This window comes from Myodes glareolus, chromosome 17, assembly GCF_982192425.1.
Source record: "Myodes glareolus chromosome 17, mMyoGla1.1, whole genome shotgun sequence".
NCBI lineage: Eukaryota > Metazoa > Chordata > Mammalia > Rodentia > Cricetidae > Myodes > Myodes glareolus.
This window is the reverse complement of record NC_142042.1, coordinates 59551833-59579760: the sequence shown is the minus strand read 5'-3', so window position 1 is coordinate 59579760 and position 27928 is coordinate 59551833. Positions and strand designations below refer to the sequence as shown.

Here is a 27928-nt window from a genome sequence, read left to right as displayed (position 1 = left end):
TAGAGTTGTGTCTCCGAAAGCGTCTAGACAGCTAGAGGCTAGAGCCTGAGACACCGGAGCCTCGCCCACACCGCGACCCTGACCCCACCTTCCGCCCCGCCCCAAGATGATGGTGCGCACGCATCCACCACAGAGGCGGCCTTGGCGCCGGTGGCTAGAGCGGCAGGCGACTAGGGCAGGAGAGGGGGCGGTGCTGGCACGCAGGGGGCGGGACAAGAGGCCCGGTGGGCGGGGCCAGGAACAGAGGCGGGTCCGCGCCGCGGGCCTTGTAGCCATTTTAGGAGGAAACCCGGGTCGCCGGCTTGGGGCGCGGCTTCAATTTCAACAACTTTATTGGTCTCTCTGTACGCCGAACAGCCGGCGTGCGTGTGGCCCCGGGATCCCGGAGCGCATCGCTAGAGGTGAGCGGCGCGAGGGTGTGCGGGGCCGGTGCTGCAGGGCGGAGGGGGCTCCCGGAGCGGGTTCCCCAGCTGAGGCGTCCCCGAAGTGGGCAAGGGCGGGGACCCCGGGCGCGGCCTCCTGCGGCGGGGATTCCCTTCCCGGGCGCAGGGGCGGGGCCGGGACGCCCCTGACGCGGCCGCGGGGTGTTCCCCGCCCGGTGTCGTTCAGCGCGGCAGGTTGCCCCCGACTCGAACCGCAGCCATGGGAAACACCACCAGCGAGAGGGTGTCCGGGGAGCGCCACGGTGCCAAGGCTGCGCGAGCCGAGGGCGGCGGCCATGGCCCGGGCAAGGAGCACAAGATCATGGTGGGGAGCACCGACGACCCCAGCGTCTTCAGCCTGCCCGACTCCAAGGTGAGGTAACCGGCTGTCGGCTGCTTCGCTCTTCTTGGTTCTCACTCCCTGGGGTTACCGGTGTCTTAATTAGAGGGCTTTCCCGCGGACAGAGATGTGGAGTGCTAATGCCTCCTAGGTACTACCTCCAATTAGGATGGAAGCGCGGAGTTTCCTGCTGTTCTGATTGATCTGTGGGCCAGGCTTTTAGGACGGGTACCAGAGACGCGTCCCCTACTCGCCCCATCCTTGGGTCTACGTGAAATTGCCTTCTTGTAGAGCTTGCAGGATGTATAGGTTGTGAGCGAAACTTAAGATAGTGCGTTGTGTGAGCTGCTGATTCAGGCACCGTTTCTCACGTTGACCTCAAGATAGCTAAACGAATTTCTTTTCCCTGAAAATGTCTTTGTGTAGATATCGTTCTTAATTTCTCAGGTGCACTGCACCCCCTCGTTTGATCGTAGTCCCCCTTTGCGTGGCTCGCAGCAGCCATCACTTGGCTGTCTGAATACAGTCGCCTAGTCTTGGGGATCAATACAGGGCATCCTTTGATTAACGGTTCAGTGTTTTAGAAACGTGACGACTGTAACTGTGCTTTTTGCACACCTGACTGCGCTTTGCGGGAGAGCAAGTTACTTCCCTTCGCTCCCCTGTAGCACTTCAAGATGTTACCTGAGGCTCAAAGCCATCAACAACTGCCCGGAGGACTTTCAGCCAAAGGCCCACTCTCGTTCACCCAAAAGAAGAGGCAGATGGAGCTGACAGCAGTGTGATTGCTACCCTAACGTTCCTAATCTCTTCTCGAAATGTCAGCATTAAATACATTTAATTTCTCCAAGTGGGCTGTCTAGAGTGAAAAAGAAAGCCCGGAGGGTTGGAGAGGATTGGGATGTATTTGACATTTATCATTGTTTCCATCTCCACTGAGCAGAGACTTAGGTAGTGAATAGAGTTATATTTACCACGTTGACAGCACATGAAATTTGGATTTTACGCCTGATTTTCTTGGATCCTGATTGAGAACACCGTTAGGAAGTGAGAGGTATTGAGCTAGGCCTTTCTTGGGGTTCTCCCTTTGTTCCCTCTTTCCTCTCCAGCCTTAGGACTTCTTCCTCATCGTTTGGGCTCTGCGCTCAGCCTGGATTTTCTTCTCCAAAGCTTATCCAGGGTGACAGGCCGAGTATTTTTGCTCATTCCTACATTGATGACTCAGGCTTTGGGTACATTCAAACTGTGACTGCAGTAATTGGTGCCCTGAATAAGAGCCAGATTGCTCTGTGTGAGTTTGGGCCTGTTTTGGAACGTTTTTCCCTAACACCTTGCCATTTGTAAAATGAGAAAAGTAGTTCCAGCAATTCCCCATCTCATCCAGATGGAAAAACTTGAGAGTTCATGTGCCCTCCCCACCAATCTCCCTTCATCATCTACAGGCCGTATTTTGAATTGCGGGTGTGCTGCTGTTCCTGGTAGTTTTGCTGGTGGCTCAACTCAGTAAACAGTGTTTCTGCTAGTCAGCTGCAGTCGCTCCTAGCACTGAAATGTCATGTCATAAGTGGAAGGGCTGTGCTCCAAAGCCAGGCGTATTAATAGTGTAGAGCTTTCAAATCCTGAACTGAAAATCCTCAGTCCTAAAAGTAATTGATAGAAACAGTAGGGGGAGGGGAGGACATCTTTGCTTCAAAGGTCAGGCTTTTTAGTAGACTCAGGGGTTCTTGGTCCTGTTTGTACATTAGGATTCTCCAAGATTGGCTTAAAAACAAACCTTGTGGGAAATCTGACACATTCATAAAATAAACTGTGTGTCTGTCACCCGGTTTAAGTGGCAGTGAAAGTGAATGAGTGTTTTCTGTCCTCCAAGCCATCCTCCAACAGCTACTCTGAAACATGTCAATAAATAACATTTTTAACATTTTAGGGTACCGCATTTCTAACATTTTAGAGTGTACCTCAAAAGGCAACTTTAAAGCTGATACGATAGTGGCTCAGGCCTGTAATTGCAGCTGTTCAGAGGCTGAGGCAGGAGGATCACTGCCAGTCTAGACTAGAGTGAGAATTTGACCTCCTAGGAAACAAAACAAAATACGTTTTCGTTTATTGTAACATAATTAATTACAGTATAAGTTACCTGAAAGCTTTAAAAATATGTTCTCAGATCCTACTTGCGAATCAGATCTGAGGGTTGTTCTTGTATAAACACTCATATGTAAACACTCCCGATGAGGCTGTGCCCCCCCCCATGTGGTGCTTTGTGACAGTGGAGTCCAAAGGTTTGTCTTAACCCAATCTCCTGAATAATGTAAAAGCCTCTTCACTCTCTTTCTCCATTTACTCTGATGTGTACTTGTATAGTAGTTTTAAGGACTATTGGGAGACAGAATGGAAGGTAAACATTTTCATTTTGGAAAAAGCAGGGGAAAGCCCAAATGAATAAGCTAGTCCTTTCTTACTCTAACCTTCATTGCTTTGTTTGTAATCTTGGCTTGGTGCCATACAGCCTTGTTCCAACTGAAAGTCTGTAAAAGACCACATAATAAATAATTTAGACTCTGGGTCACACATAGAGTCTGTGGTCATAACTGTCCAGGTCTACCACCACCACCGACCCAGAACGCTATAGAAGGTACACAAACAAATGAGTGGCTGTTTCCAGACAAAGCTTTGTAAAAAGCCATCTGCTCACTGGCTGCAGTTTCCCACACTTGTCCCGAAGGATGGTAGTGGAGAAAAACTAAAGAATTCATTTTCCTCAAAATCCTATAAACCTCGTTTAGTAATGGGTCTGCTTTCGCTCAAGGAAGATAATTTTGGTCCTGTGCCCCAGAGATCCAGAATGTTAGCCATTCTGGGGTAATTATATGAACCTGGCTGTAATTAGCAAGGAAGGTTTCATAGCCATTTCAACTGGACCAAATCAGTGGTCTGACTTTGGAATCAGTGTCAATTGATGATTGATGATGGTGCTAGAGATGAAACCCCCAGTTTCCGTGCTCTACACAGAACTACATGTTCACCCTTAAGTATTTACATTTTACTTATTTATATTTTATGTATATATTGGTCTGTGTGAGGATGTCGAATCCCCTGGAACTGGGTTTGTAGACAGTTGTGAGCTGCCATGTGGGTGCTGGGGGTTGAACCTGGGTCCTCTGGAAAAGCAGCCAGTGCTCTTAACTACTGAGCCATCTGTCCAGCACCTCCTTAAATATTTAATGTTCCATTGTATAACCTAGTAGCTTAAATAGCATTGTTAATTGCTTACGAATTTTGGTATCTGTAACTTTAATTGCAGTTGACAGTCGAGACCAGTTTGCCTCTGAAAAACATATGCCTGGCTTAATTTTCTTTTAAAGAATCATACTTGACTTTCTTATATTTTTTTTTCTCTTAAGAGGCTCTCAGAAGCATATTCTATTGCCTGCACACCAGTTAGACTGGAGGAAGGGTTTGAAGGTTGTCTGTTTGTTTGAAGGGTAACCCAGAGGCACTGCAAAGAGAATGATGTACACATACCAGGCAGTGGACTGTGATTTAGGCAATGCTGGAACATAAACTATTTGACCATTTCGGACCCTGTATTAGTTCTTTTCTGTAGTTTGTTCAAACTCTGATTTAACTGAATTTAGGGTAGCTATCTTTAGTTGAAGCCTAGAACTTTTAATACTCTTGGGAAACTTACCTCTTAAAAACCCCTGGGTCATAATTTATTCTAGGGATGACCTACTCCTTCTTACAGCTCCCTGGGGACAAAGAGTTTGTACCCTGGCAGCAGGACTTGGATGATTCTGTGAAGCCCACCCAGCAGGCCCGGCCCACCGTTATCCGCTGGTCTGAAGGAGGCAAGGAGGTCTTCATCTCTGGGTCTTTCAACAACTGGAGCACTAAGATTCCACTGATTAAGAGGTGAGGGCACATGTCTCCATTGAGTCTACAGAATGCAGGAACAGATACCTGATTGCCTTTCTTAGGGAATGGACTAGGACTCAGAGGGGTGGGTTCTAACAGCATTGTGGGTACGTTCTTCAGGACTGTGCTTCTCAAGTCATTTCTTGTCCGGAGGCGGTCTGACCTTGCTAATTCCTATTGCTTTGATTTCTGTATTAAAGCAAAATACATTGTGACATTCTAAGTGTAATGCCAGTTCACTGCTGGCAAAGCAAGTGAATGATTTATGTGGTTGTCAGAGTGACCTTTGTGCAGTAGGTCATTTTCCAGAAAAGGCTCCCCAAAATATGGAAAGAGTACCCTGAAATATTATTCTGTTTTTCATGTATAATGTGTGTGTATACATGTACATACATGTAAATGCAGTCATGTGTGCCCATGTGTACATGTGGAGGCCACAGCAAGACCTGAATACCTTCCTCTGTGGCTGTCAGCCTTGTTATCTTGAGACAAGCTCACTGAACTAGAATTTCTCCATGTCAGCTAGCTGTACTGGCCAGCAGTTCTCTCCAGGTCTGCTTGTCTCTGCTCCCCAGTGCTGGAGATTGAGGCATCTGTAGTCATGCCCAACTTCTGATGTGGATACTAAGGATTCAAACTTAGGTCCTCAAACTCACAAGGAACACTCTTCCTGGCTAAGCCCATCTCCCCAGCCCCGAGAAATCTTTTCTGCTGGAACAAAGCAGTTTACTAAGATAAAGCACCCCCCTCTTCTCCCCCACAGGGATCGGTTAAGAATGAAGTCATTGGGAGAGGTTGACAAGGACCTGTCCTGAGTGATAAAGAAAAAGAGGGTGCATTTATACTTTGCATGGGGGCGGGGTGGGCACAAGGGCTGTGGTAGCTTAGGAATGTAGAAGGTCATTGGGTGGTGCCATCATTGCCCCTTTCTCCATTCCGTCTTCTTTAAGGAACTTGAACTGTTTGACCTTCTGTTCTCTTCCCTAGTCATAATGACTTTGTTGCCATCCTGGATCTTCCAGAGGGAGAACACCAGTACAAATTCTTTGTGGATGGACAGTGGGTTCATGATCCATCAGAGGTAAGGCCTTGGTTTGCAGGGGAGCCTCAGTGGCCTCATTGTGACTTACCACCCACTGGTTCAGTAGGCAGCTCCCTACTAAAGACTTTTTATAAAAGTAGAGGGGAGGTTGGATGAAGAAGATGGATCTGAAAAGGGAATCCAATCATTTTGTTATTATTCACTGTTCCAGCCTGTGGTTACCAGTCAGCTTGGCACAATTAATAATTTGATCCATGTCAAGAAATCTGATTTTGAAGTATTCGATGCTTTGAAGTTGGACTCCATGGAGAGCTCTGAGACGTCCTGCCGAGGTAATTCTGGACCAGTGCTGTCTCTCGCCATGTCTTTCTGATAGCGCATATTCCTTCCCCAAGGTGGTTTCTTGTTTCATTTGTATTTTCACTTAGGAATCTCATAATCACACCCCACACACCCCACTCCAACACAAATCCCATGGTATGTCTGCTTTCTTACTTTGATACACAGTTTTCCATTCTACCTTTATATAACCCACCAGTACCCTGTGGTTTCAAAAGCTGTTTCCAGTAAGATTTCATAATTTCCATTAGCATCTAGTGATATTATCTGTAAAGACTGGAAGCATCTGGTTTGTCTTTCTAACCTGAATCAGCTAGTTTGAGAGCTCACCTGACAATTATGGTTTTATGAGAGCCTTCAAGTATAATTGTCGCTGAGGGGGAGAGAGAGAAAAGAGAAAGAAAACAAAGCAGTGGTTGTTCTTCATGGAATTGAGTCTGCAGAGTGAAAGTCCCGTGTATTTTTGCTTTGTGTAATACCCTTTCCCTAGGTCTTTGTCTGTGCTTGTTCTCTCTAGCAGCAGAGGCGTGGTTTATAAACCATTTCGTAGCTGCTGTCTCATTACTGTATGGGAGTTGTGCCTGCCTGGAGAACTGTACCCTTCTCCACTGAGCATGCAAAGCCTGCCTCTGCTGCTTGTCATGTCGTGCAGCCAACGCCAGTAGTAAAATCCAGGGCTCAGACCCTCGGCGATCCTCAGTTACAGTGCCTAAAGTAAAGCACACAGCAGGATCTTGTGGTCGAGGGACAAGTAGCCCATAGCATAGTAACTATCAACTGAGAAAAAAATTTCAGTATATAAACTCAGAAAGTTATGGTGAGCATTCTTATTGGCTTGAAGGGGTGGTGATCTTAAAACTTCTGAGGCCACTAAAACTGTGATTATATTATGATCTGCAAAGTAACCACAGAGTATTTGGCAGTCAATCATAATTATGTCGTGAGAAGACTAGCACACTTTTGGGTTCACCCCATTTCCTCATCCAGCCTGTAAGGCAGAGAGTCCATTTATTAGAAATATGCAGATAATGGGTGTGGCCATATGCGTGACTTTCTAATGACCAGCTTAAATGTTTTAGTACAATGGACAGCACATGGAAATTGCCCTGTGTTATTTCCCAGTGGCGTTCTGTGGATAATGTGACCACAACAACTGGCAGTGTGTTGAGACGTTTCCTGGTCTGTGTATTTGAGGTTTTGTTTAATACAACATTGTTGCCTCTTCTTTCTGTTTGCCTTATATGTTGAAGCAAATCTGAGTTATTAAAATAGACTTATTAAAATCTTTTCTGGAGAGCTGTAAAATTTAAAAATTTAAAAATAAGAAAACATAATTCATTTAATTTTTGTAGGTTTAGCGTAAATACTTTTCATTTTTTAAGTAGAATTCTGATACCATAAAACACATTGAATTGTACAATTTATCCATTTTTTTTAGTATATTGAGTTTTAAAACCACTGTCACCTCCAAAGAAAGACTTTTCCCATCTTTTTCTCCTCACTGCCCTATGTCAGTCACAAAACTGCCATATGCAATTGCCTGTTCTGGACAGTTCATATAAACGTAACCATATACCACGTTGCTTCTTTCACTTAGCGGGCTTCCAGGGCTTTGGTGGCTGTTGAAACATGTATCAGTACTTTGCTTCTGTTTATAGCTGAATAGAAGTCTACGGTATGATAATTCCTTTTTGATTATCCATCCATTGTTGACAGACATTTGGAATTTGTTCCTCTTGGGAGCTCTTTTTAATATTGCTTCTAACACTCATGGTCAGGTTTTTGTGCGGGCTTGTGTTTTATCTTAGGTGGTAACACTCAGTACAGGGTCACAAAGTTTAACAGTTTGAGCGTGACCGTACTGTTTTTCAGAGTGGCTCTGCTAGTATTCATTTCTGCTAATGATGGAAATACTGTAGTTTGAAGCTTCGAGTTTCTCCACGTTTTTGCCAGTGCTTTCCATTTCAGTGGCAGCCGTCCCCCTGAGTGTAAGGTGGTATTTTGGTGTGACTTACTGCAGCAATGTCCTGTCTGCTGTAATCATTGTAGACTTAGAGTATATAACATTTCAGTGGCAGCCGTCCCACTGAGTGTGAAGTGGTATTTTATTGTGACTTACAATGTTTTGTTCTGTCCACTGTAATCATTGTAGACTTAGAGTGTATAACATTGTCTGTTGCTTTGGTAGAAACAAGATGAAATCCAATCTTTTCACATTGAGTTCACAGAACACCTTCATAGCCACTATCACTTTGATTTCCTCAAAAGCATTATGAATTAGGAAGATTTTTATCTTATGGATGAGGAAACTGACCCTAGTAAAGGGATCTGTCCGCGGTCATGTGTCTGACGAATAGAGCTGGTTTCCTGGAGCCTAGGTCCTGACCTCATCACTTCCTCACATTATGGTGCATGTTGGGAAGCTTCCCGGGCCATGATCAGGACGACTCAGACATCTCCTCTGCTTCCTTACAGTTACTGGCCCAATAGGTCACAAATCCTTATGCTCCTGGACTTGTGCTGCATTTAAGACTAATGTATGCATTAATAGCTTTCTCCATGCATCGTTACTAACCTTCAACTTTCCTTCACGTTTGCATAAATATTTTCCAGACCTGTCCAGCTCACCCCCAGGACCTTATGGTCAAGAAATGTATGTGTTCCGATCTGAAGAGAGATTCAAGTCCCCACCCATCCTGCCCCCTCACCTACTCCAAGTTATTCTTAACAAGGACACTAATATTTCAGTGAGTATCCTGAACAGGTTGCTAGAGTATCTGGGGATCTCTAGGACATGGAGGCCAAACTTCAGTAGCCTTGGGGCTGGAATTCTGACACAGATGTGACAAGGCCGTAAGCTGTGTGCATGTCGAGAGCACTGTGGAATCCTCTTTCCAGGACTAAACTGGGACTTCTGTAGGTACCAGTAGCAGAATTTGTAGTTGTTTCTGTTTCTAGTAAAGTCAGAACCAAACTGTGCTGGAACCAAGTCTGCTATGACATCTGACCCAACACAAGATAAGGATACTTTCATTAGGGGATATACAAAAATTCACAGCGTTTTATGTAAATAATTTTATCTCTGTTTTACTGTTGATAGTTGATTCCCAGGAAAATTATTTCTACCCTTTCATCCAAACCATCTGTATTTATTAGCAAGGTTTTTATTTTGATTCTATAAAGGAAAATTAACAGATGTTGGGGCTTAGCATTTCACCCTTACCCTTAGACTAAGGATTTTTCCAGATTTTATGACCTGGGGATGCATGATTCAGAGGAGACAAAGTGTACCTATTTAGAATCCTTACCAGTCCAGAGGAACAGTAAGCCATTTGTTTTGTCTGCATTTAATCACATTTGCGGGGGCTGGGGGGGTTGTTTTTTTCTCCTAGTGTGACCCGGCCTTACTTCCTGAGCCCAACCATGTTATGCTAAACCATCTCTATGCGCTGTCCATTAAGGTGAGTGGTGGCCCTGGTGTTCCACAGCCTCCTGACTGGAAGGGTAAGAGTCAGGCATGCTCTCCAGTGGAAGCTTGCTTGCCAGTTGGAACTAACAGTCAAATGATAGAAGAGCTGTCTTTTTCTTCCCTCGCAGGCTATTGGATTTTAAACCCCAGTCTCTGCCTGTGTTTAGGCTAACTGAACTGTCAGTGATGGGGACCTTCTGCTTCCCAGTGTCTGTGAGTGGCTGGACCCTTAGTACCATCCATTTACTTAAGCTTGAGTTCATACTAGTTGGATTCTACATGCTGAAAATCAGGTTTAACTTCCTTCAAAAAATGCCTGAACAAGACAGTAAAACTTGTTAAAATGTGGACTCGAGCTGCGTTGAGATGTCCTACTTGTGTGTCCCCAGGCATTTCCATCCCTTTACAGTAGGTAGGCAGGCAGTGTGACCAGATGTGCTGTGTCCTTCTCACCCCTGCCCTAGAGTTCTTAGTTTCTCTGTTGTCTTAATGTCTTTGTGGCTTGACCATTAGCATAAAGTATGTAGTTGTGTGGCTGGCTAAGCTGACCTCGTGGGAACTGCTTGGAGAAGTTGGTGAACGTCAGATTGAGAAGTCTCCTCCCAGATATTCTAAGTAAGTGTACCTAGGGTGACTCCCAGCAGTTTCTCTGGAAGCTGCTTAGATTTCTTAGATGTGCAGTGAGAACAGGGAGGTCACTGATAGAGCTGACTTTAATAGATTATGTAGGTGTATATAAAATTTTAATATACTGGATTGCATTTTCCTAGTAACCTGGAGAGGTAAGTATTATTTTTAACCCCTGTTTTATAGATAAAGAAACTAAGGCTCAGAGAAGGTCAGATTGCCAGTAAGTATAAGAGGACTGAGTTCTATCCTGATAACCTCACCCCTGCTCTTTCCTGCCAGTCACCACGCAGGTCTTCTCACGGGTGCTTCTCTTTCACCTGCCCCACATCTGCAGCTCTGTGGAGCGGAGTTTACCTGCCGGTGTCTCGGCACAGTCCAGACAGAGTGTCATTCTGGGACACGGGCTTTGTGGGTCATCCAGGGCAAAGGAAGACAGCAAACTGCTATCTTCTCTGTGTTGGACTTTTGGGGTTCTTTGAGATCTGGTTGAGTCTTGTCTGCTGTGACTGCTCTGTGACTGTCAGTTGGTGTCCCTTGTCACCTCTTCTATGGTGCACCCATGCTCTCTCATACATCTTGGAAGTTGGTGCCTTTGCTCCCTTGTTCCGCTTATAACACAAGTCAGTGCTGACTGTTTGGCTTGACTTGGGTTCTCAGCTTGTTCGGCCATGTGGAATTGACCCATCAGATTGACTGTCTAAGGAAGCTTCCTGAACTTTAAGGATAGATAGGAACCGCCACGGTTCTCTTCAGGTCAGAGAGCACATTGGGAGTTCGTCCTTGGTGTCAAGTGGCAGTTGGACCTGCTTCAGGGCTTAGTAATGAGGTCTGAGAAGGATCATTTCCCTTACTTACTACATTTAACATTTTGTTCTGGGAATGGTTTACAATGCCCTTTTACCTTGTTAGACTCAGGTCTAATATTGTAATTTGAAATGAGAAAGGGAGTAAAGTTGTAAATGAAGTGTTTCCTCGTGACCTTTTATGTCTCAGATCTTTCGTCTGATCTTCTCTCATGATCCTCAGAACCACTTTACTGGTAGCTGTTGCCCTTTGTATGAAGAAGTCTTAAAAGGGGCAGAGGGACATAGAGACAGTCATACAGAGCACTCAAGGCTACCACAACAGGAGTCTGAACTGGAACTGAATTGGACTTGACAGCAAAAGCAGACTGTTTCTCTCATTTCAGATTGTCTCTTGAAACGTGAATGTGTTGGTTGGTGTTGTCAACACCCTGAGGTGTGAGTTTGAGCATACCTGTGGGGAGATATGTTGAATACATTAATTGGGTATATGAAGACCCTTCTTAATTGCGGGCAGGCCATTCCCTGGGCAAGGTAAATCTTCTGAACACAAACATGCAGTGTGATCAGCTGCTTCAGCTTTCTGATGCCTTGGCCTCCCTGGCATAAAGGACTATAATCCAGAACCGAGAGCCAAAATAACCCTTCCCTCCATCCAGTAGCTTTTATTGGAGTACTTTAGCGAGGCAGTGAGTGTCTGTGAAAGATTGACAGCTGGGAAGATCCAGCAGCCACCCAGATTAACCAGTTAGCTGTGTGTGCTTTTTCTCCCCTGCAGGACAGCGTGATGGTCCTTAGTGCAACCCATCGCTACAAGAAGAAGTATGTCACCACCTTGCTGTATAAGCCCATTTGAAGAGGACATCTCTCCTTGCCTCCAAGGATTCTGGAGTAACATCTCCCTTGCCTTTGAACTGACCCGGTCTCCTCTGAGACTGGAAGGCTGATTTGTGTTGAGGCTGATACGTGTGTTTCAGAGCCTCTAAGTAGAGGGCTCTGCTTTTGCATTTGATTGCAGATGAGAGCTTTATGAGTTCATGGAGTTTATTTTAAGAAAAACAAAACCACATATATGCATATGAGAAGAAGGTTACTGGGAGCCTCCTAGCCCAGCTGTTTAGGTTCTCTCTGCCTGTGGGTAGTTGCCAGGGCCTGAGGGGGAAGCTGCGGCCGCAGGAATGAGTGTACCGGAAGCTTCTTTTCCTAAAGTGAAAGAATAGCAAACTCTTAGGATCCTTGTCAGGCAGAGGTTCTGCCGCTGTACCCTGGTGTCAAAGGGTCAGCTGTGTGCCAGGCTGCAGCCCTTCCTTACAGCTGCCTCATCGCAGGGTGGCTTTCCTTGCATGGATTGATTCTGTATTCCCACAGTATGTGACACAGTCTACTGTGTTTTTATATGACACTAGATGCCCCACAAGAACGCTCCACATTTTATGTTCTCTGTGAAGTAGTTTCCCTCAGATCTCATATATGACCCTCTGGAAAGTTGTATGGGATTAGACTCACCTCAGAGACTGGAGGTGCCAGGGCCTCCTTTTTAGCCCAGCGCGGGCCCAACCTGGTTTGTTACAGCTCACTTTAACGTGTAAAGAAAAGCCGTGGTTCAGTATCAAGAGAGATGCAGATCTTCTGTGTGGTCCTATGTACTGGGTGCATGGCACGTGCTCACAGGGCTTCTCCTGGGCCTGGCCCTGTTTCCTGCTGCTTTTTATCACAGCAGATGGTTTGTGATATAGAATTAGGGAACCTTCCATATCTTTTATCCCTGAAAGAGTTTTATGTGCCTACGTTTTTCTTTAATAATATAAAGAAGCATATCCATCAGTGTTAATGTCTATTAAAGAAGCTCAGGCTTTTGACAAATGGTTCTTAATATTTTCTTCTCCAGTCTAGGGAATTCTACAGTCCTGGGTCAATATGATCAGCCATGTGTACCTCATTACCCAAGCACTACTTTTGACATGAGTTCCTGCAGGCTCATTAGACGCACATACTAGCTGTCCCCTACCTTTAAAGATGTGTGAGGTGAGGAACTACCCCTGGTATTTATAACCATGCACAGTGTTGTTCTTTGCACCAAGTTTTAACGGGATGTTTTATTCTTTTGCCTCTTTCAAATGTGTTCGACAATGGAGTGGGTCATTGATTATCATGGACTGAAAAGTACTTGGCCCACTCAGGTTTCAGAGAAAATATTTTCTCCAAGTATCTGGACACTTCCGTTTTGCAGATAAATGCAAGTCAAGCATTAGTTGTTTATGGCTGAGAGGCTTCGTGTTTGCTAAGATGAGCCAGCCACTCTGAGGGACCTGCAGGTTAGTTTAGCTACCTCCTGACTTTCCCACCCATTGGCACAGATGTCCTCTTTGGATTCTGAGACCCCTTTGATCACAAGTGTGAAGCCATAAGATGGGATGTTTCACAGGGGATACAGATTGCTAAATGTCTTGGTAGGTAATTGGTGGGGTAAGTACGACTTCCTCCATCCTGAACCACTTCTCCCTCCTCTCTTGTGGAGAACTTGTACTGTCCAGCCAACTTTCTGGAGAGTGTGCTCCTTTGGAAACTAAGGTCTAATCCTGTCGTAACCAACTCGGAGGCCTTGGGCTCTACTGGAAAGCTTTTTGTTTTGTTTCCCAGTGCCCATCTAGAAGTGGGCCACGGAGGAGGAGCGGTCTTGGTTTTTACACAGTGGCTTCTCTTGTATCTGTTCTTGTTAACATACGAGCTGGAATCCTCTGTGTGTTCGTGGATTAAATTTTACTCCACACGGGTGTAGCAGTAGAAGGGTTGGGAAACAGTCTCCAGTTGCGGGCTGAGGCTGTCTTATCAGGTGTGGCCGTGATGACAGGGTTTTGGTGCTGGTGACCTTCACATCCTCCTCATCTGGAAACGATAGCCCCTGCTTCTCAAGTCTGCTGGTCCCCTCCCTGGGGAGCTCTGTCATTGTCACCAGGACACAGTTGTAAAGGAGACAGAGGAGGTCACTGCTTTTCTATTAGTTACCTTAAGGGACAGTTTTCTACAGTCAAAAGGTTAGTAGAATTTGGAAATAAGGCAAAAACATTTTAGTCTTCTTAAATTTCCTTTTTCTCTTCACCTATGGGAATTGTGCAGTCAGGGTTGGTAGAGTAAAGCAGCCCCGAAGAAGGGCCACCTACCTCCTAGCCAGCTGTGATGCCCGTTGGGGGTTGTGAGGAAATGAAAGTAATGAATGAGCTGAGGAGTGGTACCAGGAAGCTGAAGGATCAAGTAACTGGGAAGTGAAAATATCCTCTTTAAAAGAAAAAAAAAATTAAAGCTGGGCACAGCCTGGATCCTTGAATTTCATTGTACAGAAACCTTAGCAGCCTGTAAAATGTCTTCTCTCAGCCTCTTGCTGCACCTGTCCTCTGCCTTTCCTCTGCATTCTATTTGATGTCATTGGTCAGAAAGACAAGTTCACCAGGGTCTCAAATCAAATGCTACCCAAAACACAGGTTTGTGGCTTCACCTGGGTGAAAAACTTTCATACAATAGCTGTAAATCCGCTTCCTGTCAACCTAGACTTGAGTAGGGTTTAGTAGGTAACACTCCCGCAGGGCACATCTAGCTTCAAGAGCACTGGCCTCTCAAGTGTGAAGTACAAAGGAGAAGCCAGGTCCCTGAGAGGAACCCTGACCCACTCCTATTGGCTTTGGTTTCTTGTCGACCTAATGGATCTTCCATAAATTTTTTGAAGGGTGTCAGTATTCCATGCATGCTGCTGAAGGGAAGGGAAGGGAAAGTGGGGAAACGGGGCTTTAAATGTTTGACCTCAAAACAATATGGTGTGTGTGGTAGCCGCTCTTCTCAGAGATACTTTTGTCCCCGCGTTCTTGTGATTTGGGGCTTAAGAAAGCAGATAACTATTTTGTTCCTGTATTACAACTCATGCTCAAAGCCGAGCCCTTGCCATCTTCTGTCGGACTGCAGACTCCAGTTACTCTGAAGAGGAGACCTGGCAGGAGTGAGGGTCTTCCAGAACTCTCTGGTCTAGGCATTTGTCTGTCATTTAGTGACCGTCACAGCTGGAGACTGAAGGACTGATTTCTGCAGTGAACTTAGGAAGTGTTTGGGATAAAAAGCCCAATCTTTTTATTTTTTTTCAATTATGGGGAAGAAGAAAAAGTCTCAAGTCAGCTACTTGTAGGATGTGCTCCCTCTTGGAGTCTAAGCTGGACTTCATCTCCACGTGTGTTTCTCACTAGTGTTTTGAAGTAAACAAGCTTCATTAAAAGTAAAACACTGAGTAGTTCCAACAGAATTGTGTGTGGCACAGTACTTTTTCATTAAGATTGGTGTGAAAACTAAATATTAGGTACTTGTGGGTGTCAGATTATACAGTCGGGGACACATACAGGAAGAGTTGTATCAGGTGTTGGCCATATTTTGTTCCCCTCGGTAGAGCGCCTTTGGCAGCTTATCATTCTAGGCCAGCCCGATACCAGTGTTAATTCGTCCTAAGTTCTGTACTGGGTGGCCCGTCTGAGACTGAATTCGGCGGGTGTTGGTGGTTTCCTCTCTTGCACTTTGTTGTGCAGTGGGAGTGATGGATGCAGAGACAGTTCCATGCGCATGGGTCTCTTCACCGGTGCTGTGTGTGGCCTTTGATGCTGACATGCAAAGCTGCTTCAGTTCTCAACTCGGCAGTGACCTGCCTGAAAACTGTATAATGGGACATAAAAATGTGGGTTTGTTTTGTCCATAAAACTGTCTAATAAAAGCATTATACAGCGTTTATATTTGAGTCATTTGCTGATTCTGTTGTCAGAAGCCTGATAAAGCCGGGGTATGAGCAGAACCTGAAGGTGTGAATTGTCATGACTGGAGATGTCATCACTGAAGGACAGGCACGTCTACCACTTGTCCTTTTTCTGTCCCAGGCCATGCCAGTTAATACAGGGATGCAATGCTCAATTATTTGTTTCCAGCATTTTCTACAAATTGACTGCATGTGTAGCTCTTGTCCTGTGCTGGATTAGCTGAGATCTTAGGCCAATGATTGTCATCCCTGACTGTTCATTCTTATCCCCAACAGAGAATCTAAGCATATTGATGACTATCTGCTGCCTCCAGCTCGGCTAAGTGGAAATCGTAGGTATGGGGTCCACACGTGTGAACTTTTAAAATTCCCAGGCAATTCTGATAAACCCAGGGCTGGGGACCACTCTCCTGAGCCCTCTACTGGCCTACTAGATTATATACCTCACTGTGAGAATAGACTATATGCTGTAGTCTAACAGCAGATCTCTCTCATGTGCTTGTTCAGGGCAATGTGTAGAATACAGTGTGTGCTTCTGTCTGGGAGTGAGCAGCGTGGGAAGAATGGGGGGGGACAGCACAGTCAGCTGTGTAAGGAAAACCCACACTGAGGAGAGCCCACTTAACATCCAGAGATGGCCTACAGACTAGACCACAGGGCCCTGCCTCGGAAAGAATGTCCCAAATGCCGTATGTCCTGGTCACAGAAACTACGATGGTGCCAGAATTCTGTGAGAGCCAAACTTGCCTTGCCGTGTGCTTTCTCCAGCATCCCTGGCTTCCGTGGTGTGGGTCTTTTGTCTCTCTTCCAGTCTCCTTTCACCTCGGCGGCAGGTCCCAGTGACGGGGCTCAAGAGTTGTACTTCATAGTGTTGTTTTGGACTGGAGAGATGGTTCAGCAGGTAAGGGTGCTTGCTGTCATGGTAAAAGTAAGATGCTGCAGGTCCTCGAGTGGCAGCAGTGGGCAGTGGACCATGAGATCACAGCGGGCCACAAAGGCAGCTGGCCCCAGGCAGGGAGCCACGTGGCAGGGAAGAGATAGAGATGTGCCAAATAGAGAAAGTGGGTATTTATTTAGTGGATTATAGAAGGGAAGGGGAGAAGGGGGAAGAGCAGAGAAAGGAAACAGTGGGGAGGAGAGGAGCCATGGCAGCAGCAACCTCTTCGGAAGAGAGAAGGAAAGGAAGGAAATCAGGCTGGAAGCAGAAGGAAGATCTGCTCGCCTCAGTGGAAGGGGGAGTGGGCGGGGCTTGTCTCTTAAAGGGCCAGGACATGTCACTAAGCTTAGTGACTGATTTTGGTCCTCAGAAACAATGATGTAGAACCAACTCCTGCAAGTTGTTGTCTGATCTAAGCATAGTATTTTGTTGTATGAGAAAGTTACACGTGAATGTAAAATGTTTTTTCTATTTCTGAAAAGAAAAAGTTGGGATTTGATAGGATACATTGAATCTGTATTACATTGGGTAATGTTAGTGTCTTGGCAATAGTAAATCTTGTTCATGAATGTGGGATGTCTTCCCATTTATTTCTTTCAGCATCACTTTCTTTTTTAATAAATCTTTTTTATGATTTATTTATTGTGTATACAACATTCTGCCTCCGTGTATGCCCACATGCCAGAAGAAGGCACTATATCTCATTACAGATGGTTGTGAGCCACCATGTGGTTGCTGGGAATTAAACTCAGGACCTCTGAAAGAGCAGCCAGTGCTCTTAATCTCTTGAGTTGTATCTCCAGCCCTCAGCATCATTTTCTAGGTTCTGGTTTACAGATCTTTTGGCTCATGGACTCATACTTCATTCATTTCATGCTATTATAAATGGACTTTGATGAATTTTATTATTGAAGTATAAAGCATTGATTTTTTTGTTGATGATTTTTCTGTCTTGTCATTTTATTGAGTTTATTTGTTCATGTGTGTAATCCTTAGGGTTTTTCGTATTTGGATTACAGCATCTATGAGCAGGTAATTTCACTTTTCCAATTTCCCTTTTAGCTCCATGCATATTCACTTCCTCCCTCTCGCCCTCCCCTGTCCCCCATCCTCTTCTTTAAATATATAGGTAAATTATGTTTATTTATTATCTTATGTGTATGGGTGTTTTGCCTGAATGTCTGCCTATGCACCATGTGTGTGCCTGGTTCCCACAGAGATCAGAAGAAGGTGTTGAATGCCCTGGAGCTGCTTGTGAGCTGCTGTGTGGGTACTGGAACTGAACCCAGGTTCTCTTGAAGAGCAGCCAGTGCTCTTAACTTCTGAGACACCTCTCCAGCCCTCTCATCTTTTGAGTTTGGGTTTGACTGTGATACTCAGACTGGACTCAGACTGCCAGTTCTCTTGCCTTAGCTTCCCAAGTGCTGGGATTATAGGTATGCAGCACCACGCCTGGATAGCTCCGTGCACTCTTATCCCAATAATCTGAGAAATTCTGGATGGTCTTTAAGGTTTTCATAAAGATTCTTCTTGCCTTCATCTATTCTTAGGGACATCTTTCATGGTAACCTTCAATGAAAATAGGACTCTCCTTGAATTCTCGATGTTCCACCGTCTCTTTTGGAAGAGATGCTCTTGTCCCCTATGTGCCTCTCTACTTTGTTATAGCTAGACATCACTTTCTAGATTCTGATGAAGATATGTTTTCGATAACTTATTTCTTACAGATGTGAGGTCCTAAGGAGTCCTAATTGACTCGAATGGATCCTCCAGTATTTAGGATAGTGTCAGAGAAGAACTCAAAGGCTTGTGTGAGAGCCCTTTGTATAGTATAGGATAACATAATTCCTTTTCTTAGATGCAATGTTCTTTCCTTCATCTTGAAAAGTTGTAAGGGACTTTCTTCCGCAGAGCTTCAGGCTTTCCTTCACATTACTCCATGGTTATTTGGTGGATTCTAAGGAAAGGAGAGGCCCATGCTCTTTGCTGCCTCTTGAATGGGTGCTTCCCAGCGATATAAAGGACCCAGTCCTGGGACCATCCTTTGGAGGGATATTCTTGGCTGTGGCAAACTTGTCTTTCCCAGTCTTCCTGTAGCCCAGATTCCTCCTTAAAGAATTAGATGTTCTAGACATTTCTCATTTCCCCCAAAGCTTTCTTATCTAAAGGCCACCCTCTGCCTCATCCTTTGGCCGCCACTACTCCATATTGCTTCGGTCTACAACATGTTACTCTTTAAACCCACACACATGCAATTCTGCATCCTTGAGGGGTGCATCAACCACGGTGTTTGGAGAGCAAATGCCAGGGTCTAAGATGTGGTCTTCACTGTAGTTCCTCACGGCCCTTTAACACACATTTCAGGCCATCATGGTCATACCACATGCTAGAGGATGAAGGAAATCGGAGCATGGAACACAAAAGGCCAAGGCTCATTGGTTTTAGCATTCAAACAATAGGGGCTACTAGAAGGTGGGTGAAGGCACTTGGTCCCAGGCCTGACTAGGTCCATTCCTCAGAACTGTATGGTACAAGAAGAGAACCAATTCCCAAAAATGTTCTCTGACCTCCCCAAGAGTAGGCTGTCTGTTTACAACATGCCTTAGTGCTTACAAAAGCCCCTATTAGAATATTCAGTAAATACTTGAGTGAAGGTTCATTACTAATAACCAATCTTTACTGGCATTCCTTAGCTGTTTATTTCTCACCAAACCCACTGGGGCCAACTTGAACCAATAAAATCCTGAATTTAGAAAACACTTTCCTGGGCAGTGGTGGAGCTTGCCTTTAATCCCAGCACTCAGAAGGCGGAGGCAGGCAGGTCTCTGAGTTTGCAGCCAGCTTGGTTTATAGAGCCAGTTCCTGGACAGCCAAGGCTACACAAAGAAGCCCTGTCTCAAAAAAACCGAACCAGAAAAAAAAAGAAAAGCTACTTTCCTGAAAGGCATTACTCGATTATCATATCTACCTTTTAACTCAGTGTGCAGCACGAGAATATTCCTTTACAGTCTGTCAGTCTCATACAAAATGTAAGGTATACATGTAGGCTTAAATACAGAAGCCTACAGAATAGAGGCTTCAGGGCGGGGTGTGTGTGTGTGTGTGTGTGTGTGTGTGTGTGTGCGTGCGTTGTGTGTATGTGCATGCACGCATGTGCACATGCATGCACAAGAAAAGAGACAGTACTCAGTTTACTGTCTGATATATGAATGATTCCATGCTTTAATCCTTATGGTACTAGCTGCAGATCTAAGGGCCACTCACACTAATATCGCATGCAATAGTTTTTTTTTATGTCATAGGTGTGATTTGAGGTTTCTTGTTTTGCTTTGATTTCATACATGAACACATCCACATCACTCCTACTTCCTATCCAACTCCATCCCTGACCCTCTCCCCAGTTCATGATCTCTTACTTTATTATTGGTTGTTTCATACACACATACACGCGTGCACACACACATACACACACATATAAGATAAATATATGCACACATGTATACATAGCATGAACATAACCTATTGAGTCAGTTTATCTTTGTTCCCATGTATATGCTGGAACTGATCACTTGGGATTGGACAACAACCATTGCTTTCAACCTGAGCAGAGGCAGGATCTTCACAGCAGAAAGCACATGGCCTAGCGGAGATGCTCACTCCATGAACAGTCACAAGGTAGAGAAAGAGGTGAAGGGAGAAAGAGGAAGCGACATGGATGGACAAGGCACACCCTTCCGATTTGCTCCTCGCTGCCCTGTTTTCTCCCGTCAAGCTTCATTTCCTAAAAATCCCCTGAAAAAATTAGTCCCCCCCCAGGATCCCTTGACCCTAGGGGCCACCCCTCAAAAGTATGGGAGCCTTAGGGGATGAGAGAGGTATTTCCCATCCAGACTTCATCCGTCCAAACTTCCCATCCAAACCTTAGCACCGATCGAAACTGACCACTGTATCTCAGTCTAAGGAAAAACCACGTCCTCACCCTTTACTCTAACACAGACTCTGTCCTCTACTAAAGAATTACTAGTGCCCAGGTGTTAGCTGTGCCCAGGTCCAAGATGGAAGAACTCTGGGTCGGTGGGTCTTTGCAGGCCTGCTGTCTAGCTGCAGCAGTTTCCTGGGTCTGTGACAGTCTTTCATGCATCTTCGGGTGACCTCCAGCCCAGTGTAGAACGATCTACATTCTGGATCGGAAGATGTAGGTGCTTTCTCAACTACCCCTGACTGCCAGGAAATGCATCCTACATCCTTCTCAGTCAGAATTTGCTAAACTTCTCATTTTAAGGTATCACCCAGAATTCTTCCCCATCTTCATGACATCGCAAGCCCCACTGGCCCGGCTCTGTGAACTATGCAAGGTAACCACTAGGGGCGCTGAGAGGAACTGCCAGTGGACCTGCAGGAAAGGTTCCCTGTGCTCCAGCAGTTTCTCGGGGATTCAGGGAAACGTCACGGAGTCTCCAGCTCTGGATTTGGACTGTGCTCACTTTCACCTAAGGCCAGAGTTATCCAGGCCCCGAGAGCTGCTCCGGTTCTTGGAAAGACTCCTCTCCCAAGAAACAAGGATGCTCCTCGGCCGGGTGAACACTCACTCACTCCTTCGCCTTCCTTTCTTTTTGCGGCTACAACTTCCCAATGATCTGGGCTGTGCGTGGGGGATGGAGGTAGGGAACAGAGAGGAGAGGGACATGGAGTAAGGAAGCGGAAAAAAGGTGGGAGGCTGGAGGAGAAACCAGGGGAATATGGACAATAAGAAGAAAATGACAAAGCAAAATAAGGAAACCCTTTTCCGGCGGGCGCGGGGAAGGGGGTGGTGGGAAGGGGGCGGTGGGAAGGGGGCGGTGGCAAAGGATTGTGTGTTAGAACAAGACACCAGCGATCCACTTCCCGGATCCTAAAGTGATAAACCCACTTTCTCATTCTCTGAGAGACACCTGTCCCGCTACACTCCACACGCCAAGAGCTGAACAGAATGAACGTGAGTGCGGCGCTTCTTTTGGTTGTAAATTGAGGGTGCTCCGACCCTATCTGACTATAGGAAAAGTGCTTGAGGAAAAAATTGTGGGATACGATGGAGGCTGAGAATGGGTTTGGTCACCTATAGTGAGTCAGAGTCTTAACGACTCTGTGGTTCCATGGTGTAATGGTGAGCACTCTGGACTCTGAATCCAGCGATCCGAGTTCAAATCTCGGTGGGACCTTTCTCTTTAGTCCATTCTAGGATCCATTTTCTTAGCACAGTTCCTCCCTGTCCTCAGGTCAGTTGAGCCCGGAAAGACCAGCGCACCGCGTGCTGGCTGCCCCAGCTACCTCTCCTGTTTCTGCACCCGAAGGATGAAAGGAACTTAAGCGCTAGCCCTTCTTAGTCTTGGATTTGAGCAATTTCAGCGCATTTCAGTTCGTCGAAACCAGCAGGGGACGCAGATGTCTTCCACCGCGTTTGGATGGGGAATCTCTTTAAATGTTTAATTTATACAAAAAGAACTGAGCCTGGATTTTAGAAACCCAGGTGGCTTCTCCCAGGGCCACGAATCACTGCAGCAGAATTCCTTCTGCCAGAACTCTGCGTCAGAAAAACTCCACTGGAAAAGATCGTGGAAATGCTAGAAGACGTTTTAAACGGACCGTCCAACGTAGGAGCCTGGAGAAATTTAAATAATTGTTTTCCTCTGGTTGGAATTTTGAGTAGTTAGGAAGTGCTGCAAAGTATATCTGCTGTTTTAGATAGTTCTGCCTGGGACCTGAAAAGAAATGGAAGGAAGGGCCCAACAGAGGTGGTTTAGAGAGGCCAGAGAGGCAAAAAGGTCCCAGCTCGGTGATCAAGAGGGCTGGGACTGACTCCTCTCTCCTAGGTACCCTGGAGCGCGAGAACAGACCGGTAACCTGCAAGTAAAAGGCTTCACCCGGTCATAACTGGGTCAGTGTCTCTCTGGAAAGTAAACTTCTTTGGTTACTTAAGCCCCTAGAACAGCGGTTCTCAACTTGTGGGTCATGACCTCTTTTGGGGGGCGAAGGACCCTTTCACAGGGGTCGCCAAAAAACATCGGAAAACAGATTTTTTTTACATTATGATTCATAAAAGTAGCAAAATTGCAGTTATGAAGTAGCAATGAAACAATTGTATGGTTGGGGTCACCACAACATTAGGCGCTGTATTAAAGGGTCGCAGCATTAGGAAGACTGAGAACCTCGCTGCCTTAGGACCGGAGCTCCCCTCTCTGCGTGGTGGCTCCTGCACCAAACACGAACATTTAATGTCATTTTCATTGGCTCTCTAGCTCCCAGTGGAGTCCCATTCATAGGGGCTCAGTGGACAGTGCCTGGACCCTGCTCTCGTGCCAAATTTTTACACTGGGTAAACGCACCATCCCCCAAGTCTAGAATCTGACAGAGAGGAGGAGGGGTGTGGGGAGGGGAAGCGACCTGCTTCAGGCAGGACAGTCATCTTGGGGGTGTTCTAGTCTGCCTTTCTGTTGCTGGGATGAAAGACACTTGGAGGGGAAAGGGCTTGTCTCCTCTCCTAGATCACAGGAACTGGAGGCAGGAGTTTAAAGTAGGAACTATGGAGAAAAGCTATTTGCTGGCTTACTCTGGCTCTGGTTCAACTTTCTTATTCAGCCCAAGTATGCTTGCCTGGGAGTGGAACTGCCCACTGTGGGCTGTGGGTCATCCTACATCAACTAACAATTAAGAAAATGACCCGCAGACATGCCCACAAGACCATCACATCGAGGCAGTCTCCCGAATGAGGCTACCTCCTCCCTTGTTATGTCAAGTTGACCACCAAGATTAGCCATCATAGGAGGACATGAATTGAAACAGTCTGGAGTCTGGGGACAAGAGAGTCCTCTTCACTCCCATGGCCTGCCTTCAGCTAGCTTAAACACTGCATGTAGTTCAGCTATACAGTCTATAGCGTAACACACACACACACACACACACACACACACACACACACACACACACACACACACACAGCAAAGAGCTACTGGCTAGCAACTTCCTCCACAGGCTCTACTTGGGACCCGTACTCCTGAGAGACAAAGAGAACCTGGGCATAAGGTGGAAAGTCACAAATGGTAGAGAGGAGCAGCCAGGGCCCCGGACTCCTGAACCACCGGACTAGGAGGAGAAACAAAGTGAGTTTGCTTTCAAGCCCGGTGTAGGATTCACAGTACAAGACCGCAGCTTTGGTTTCTGATTTCTACTAAAAAGTAAAGAAGCCCTGTTGAGATTTGAACTCAGACTGCTAAACTCCCAGTCTAGAGCGCACACCATTACACCACAACCAACTCTCCCTTAGTTGGCTGTAGGTATGTAACTCCATTCTCGGCATCCAGGAATTTCCTCCCTGAACATTTCTCTTCGCCAGACTGGATCCACAGGCGTACTCGCCCAGCTCACATCTCGCTGCCTGTTCTTTAGGTTTGTACCCCACCCCCGGCATGAGATCAAATCCTTTTTGGGATCGGACACAAAGAAGGGCGTTTTAGGCCTCCAGCAAGGCCCTCACCCAGTCCACGGGGCAGGAGCTTTCTGTTCTGAGGTAAATTCCTGCGCTAGACATTCCTTGTTTTTTCTTAGTCCACCTCCCTCCCCTCACACAGCCGCTGCTGCTGTTCGGAGCAGGATTGGGACGTCACCGGATCCAGTCTTCCCTCCTTCTCCTTTTCCTCCCCTCCTCCCATTCCTTTTCGGGTATTTTATCCACTTGGCTTCTTTCTGCCTTTCCCTGGTCCCATTCCCCACAGCTCTGTCCAGTTCTCCATCGCCTGAGCTACTATGCGCTTCTCTTTTTCGGAGAGAAGCGGGCGGGGACGGGGAGAGGTAGCGAGATTCAAGACAGGATGGACTACAGTTTGGGACGATGAGGAAGTTTCTCTCGTCTCGACCTTTTGGGTGAACCTCAAACAGCCAAAATCCTGCTATAAAAGGCAAAATACACTTTCAAAGTTTAAGGAATTTTCACAGCCATGCAGAGTCCTCTTTTTTGCCTGTGAAGTCCCTGGGGTAAGGGTACGGGCGCCTCCTGGCGGACAGTTGGGGACAACGCACAAAACTCGTCTTTACTTGGGCAGGTCCCCAGTGAGACCCGCCTAGGGGGCGTAACCAAAGGAACGCTAGGATCGCTCTAATTAGAGAAGGTTGGAGAAGGTGCAGGCACTTAGCTATGTATGGTCTCTTTCCCCCACCTTCTGGTACCCGAGGCTCCATGATACTTTCTCCCGGGGCTCTGGGGTCTCTGGATTCCGAATCCCCAGGACGGGATGAGCCAAGAGCTGCTCAGAGAGACTGAGAGCTGCCAAACCCAAGAATCGAAAACGGCACGGTAGTGAAGACCACAGCTACTACACCTCACACTGTGACCTTGGCGTGCCACGTAAGGCGTCCAGAGTGGCGGTCAAGAGCAGAGCATTGGACCTAAGGAGAGAACAGCTTCCTGTGCGCCCCACCCACCCCGTCCCGCCCCGCCCTCTTGCCCTCCTCTTTTCCTTTAGCTCTCTTCTCATTCTGGAGCCACTCCTCCACCTGCTGTCGCCTCTCTAACTTTCTTGCTTCACAACTCCTCGCCCACCTCACCCCAACCCCGCCCCTCATTCGACAGCGTCCTGGGTGGATAGAGCATTACCGTTTGAGCCGGCACCCTCTCGATTTTCAAGGGAAATTTATTTCAACCACCAGTAGGGAGGTTTTAAAGAATACACATTTTTTTTTTAAAATACACACCCTCCAACTTGGGGATTCTTTCGGTTTAAAACTCAGAAAGACTAAGTGGGAATCTGTTATTTTAATATTTATTTGTTATTTTTATTTGTGTGTAAGAAGGCATCAGGTCCCCTGGTGATGGAATTGCAGGCAGTTGTGAGCCACCTTATATGGATGCTGGGAGCAGCAAACGCTCTCAATGACTGAGCCATCTCTTTAGCTCCCTTAGTGACATTTTGGATCCCCAGGACCTCCTTCATGGAGCACTTCCTGAATGTTCTGAGGTGCCGGGCCCAGGTCTCTCCCCAATGCGAAGAACACACACTTTCTCCCGTAAGGTTTTCCAGTTTCATCCAATCACAGTGTTGGTTCAAAGTAGGTGGCTTACATAGCACTGTATCAGAAGTTCATAATCTCATCAAAAACCATCCATTTTGGGTATGGATGGGGTTTTCTGTCCATGTGGTTCTGTCCTGGACAGGGGTTAATTTCTTGCCTGAAGGTTCCTTTCTTTCTTTTCTTTGTTTTTTCCTCTCATGAAATCCAATCGGGCTTCAGACTCCCTGTGCAGCTGAGAATGACCTTGGACATTGAAAGAATAATTTATTTTTATTTTGTGAGTAGCTACATAAGTTATAAAGGGTTAAATGATCTTAAATGTTTGCGGTGAAAATAGGAACAGGGTGGCGGGAGTTATGTGGATACAGAGCTGAAATCCTGGCTCTCTGAAAGGCAAACGATTGACAAGCAATGAATGACCTTTGTCCTCATGGAAATACAATAAATCAAAGTCGCTTTTGCTGTTCCTTTTGCTCTATCCACACATATAAAAGTCTCTACCTATTTAGAGAACCTGGCCTCTAAGTTAACAAAGCTCATGGGTACATCTTCTGAGTCCCTGTGCTGTAAAGCATCTGCCTGTCCATACTGGAAGCAGCCTGAAATTCTTACATTTTGGTTGTGAGCCTCGCCTTAAATGGCTGAGCTGCTTCTCCAGCCCAAAGACTGAAAATCTAAATCCAGCAGGCACCCTCGGCAGGTGAGATGCCAACAGCAGGTACCAGGAGGCCCAAACTAGGACTGGGAAGGTGACAGTGAAGACTTGGGACGGTGCTGGACTCTCTAGATCCTGGAAACGTGGGACAAAAGGAACCTGAAGAAGCTCCCAGACAGTGCCCCTCAGTCGAAGGTTGGCTGCATCACGAGAGAGCCCCACGGGGAGGAAAAGCGTGGATGCTACAGACCTGGGTGCTGTGATGGCTCTCCTTGGTTGTCAGCTTGACTACATCTGGAATTAACTAAAACCCAAGTGGCTGGATACATCTGTGAAGGGTTTTTCTTATTTAAAGCATCCAAAGTGGGAAGACCCACTTTTAATCTGGTCCTTTTGAGGTGGGAAGATCCACTTTTAATCTGGGCCATGCCTTCTAGTGGGAGCCTATATAAAGGGCATTTGGCTTTCCCATTAAACCTCTCCGGGAAACTCCTTCGATGACAAACATGGAAGTGTGTCTCCCAGATGGTTCCAAATCCAGCCAAGTAAACACTGAAGATCAACCATCACACCCTGTGTTTCTCCGAGCCAATAGCAACATTTTAAATGGAGGTCAGGAACTTCTCTAGAGCCTCTTTGGATATATCTGCAAACCTGTTGTGGTGCAGCGTGATTGAAAGATGGGTAGGACCAGAGAGGCCGGCTTTCGAGTAGGGTTGATCAAGCGCTCATGACTTCACAATGGCATAGTACTCAGTGACCCACAGCTACGTCTGTAAGTATAGCAGCAGAACTCGGAGCGCTCCTGCTGAATCCTCAGCTTAGAAAAGCCAGGGGAACATGGAAGCCAAGAAAGTGAAGTGAGGGTTCCAAGTCTCATTCTCTTCCTGTCTGTCGCTCCTGCATGAAGACAGGGTTAAACAGAGCGTTGATCCAACTGATTTCAACCCACCCGATCATGCTATCCCCTCCCCCACCCCCACCCCGCACACAGCAAGCTAAAATCCAGAGGAGTGGCCTATCTTCTTCCTACACCTTTGGCCTGAGGTCGTGGAAAAGTAAATACATTAAAAACAACAATAGCAACAAAACCACACACACAAAATAACAAAACCCCACCTTCAATATACAGACCTTTGTATATTTTGAACATATGAAAATATGAACTTACAAAAACATGAACTTATTTGTCCGTATTTTATGCTGTTCTTAATATTTTATAACCTTGGAAAAGGTTTTATTAAAATTGAATCTATTTACAGTATACCTACTCTGATATGCGTATATATAAACTGTTGCAGTAAGCTATTACTATATCTGACTTTGTATCACATTTATATTTATTATTTATTTATTTTGCTTATGTGTGTGTACGGGCATGCATATGGAGGTCAAAGAATAATCTGAGGTACTCAGTTTTCTTCTTCTACCCTGGGGGTCCTGGGGATCAAACTAGGTTGTCGTGGTTTATCATTAAGTGCCTTCCCCATTATCTCTGTCTCGTCAGTCACATTTGTGTGTGTGTGTGTGTGTGTGTGTGTGTGTGTGTGT

General features: G+C 46.1%; 1 protein-coding gene and 1 non-coding gene across 3 annotated transcripts; both read left to right on the top strand.

The window, feature by feature from the left end:
• The first annotated feature begins 264 nt into the window (after window positions 1–264).
• Prkab2 (protein kinase AMP-activated non-catalytic subunit beta 2) lies at window positions 265–15721 on the top strand. 2 transcript variants are annotated; one of them, XR_007234568.3, is made up of 9 exons: window positions 265–401; window positions 610–795; window positions 4508–4674; window positions 5665–5758; window positions 5931–6051; window positions 8672–8805; window positions 9451–9519; window positions 9656–9740; window positions 11739–15721. XR_007234568.3 is itself a non-coding variant. In XM_048447290.3 (8 exons), exons 2-8 carry the CDS (start codon window positions 643–645, stop codon window positions 11814–11816), a joined length of 816 nt encoding a protein of 271 aa, XP_048303247.1. In that variant the 5' UTR covers window positions 266–401; window positions 610–642; the 3' UTR covers window positions 11817–15721. The 2 variants fall into 2 exon arrangements, 1 of the variants encoding a protein (XP_048303247.1); XM_048447290.3 differs by lacking the exon at window positions 9656–9740 and having other exon boundaries at window positions 266–401.
• A 6085-nt stretch (window positions 15722–21806) lies between these two features.
• Window positions 21807–21878, top strand: Trnaq-cug (transfer RNA glutamine (anticodon CUG)). The gene has a single exon. It is a non-coding gene; the product is annotated as a tRNA-Gln (tRNA).
• Window positions 21879–27928: the final 6050 nt, after the last annotated feature.

Bases quoted from the DNA above. Each gene is read 5' to 3' on its own strand.
- Prkab2 (XM_048447290.3), top strand. From the start codon at position 643: ATGGGAAACACCACCAGCGAGAGGGTGTCCGGGGAGCGCCACGGTGCC. The intron at 796-4,507 runs GTGAGGTAACCG...TCCTTCTTACAG, and splicing joins TCAGCCTGCCCGACTCCAAG to CTCCCTGGGGACAAAGAGTT. The intron at 4,675-5,664 runs GTGAGGGCACAT...TCTCTTCCCTAG, and splicing joins AAGATTCCACTGATTAAGAG to TCATAATGACTTTGTTGCCA.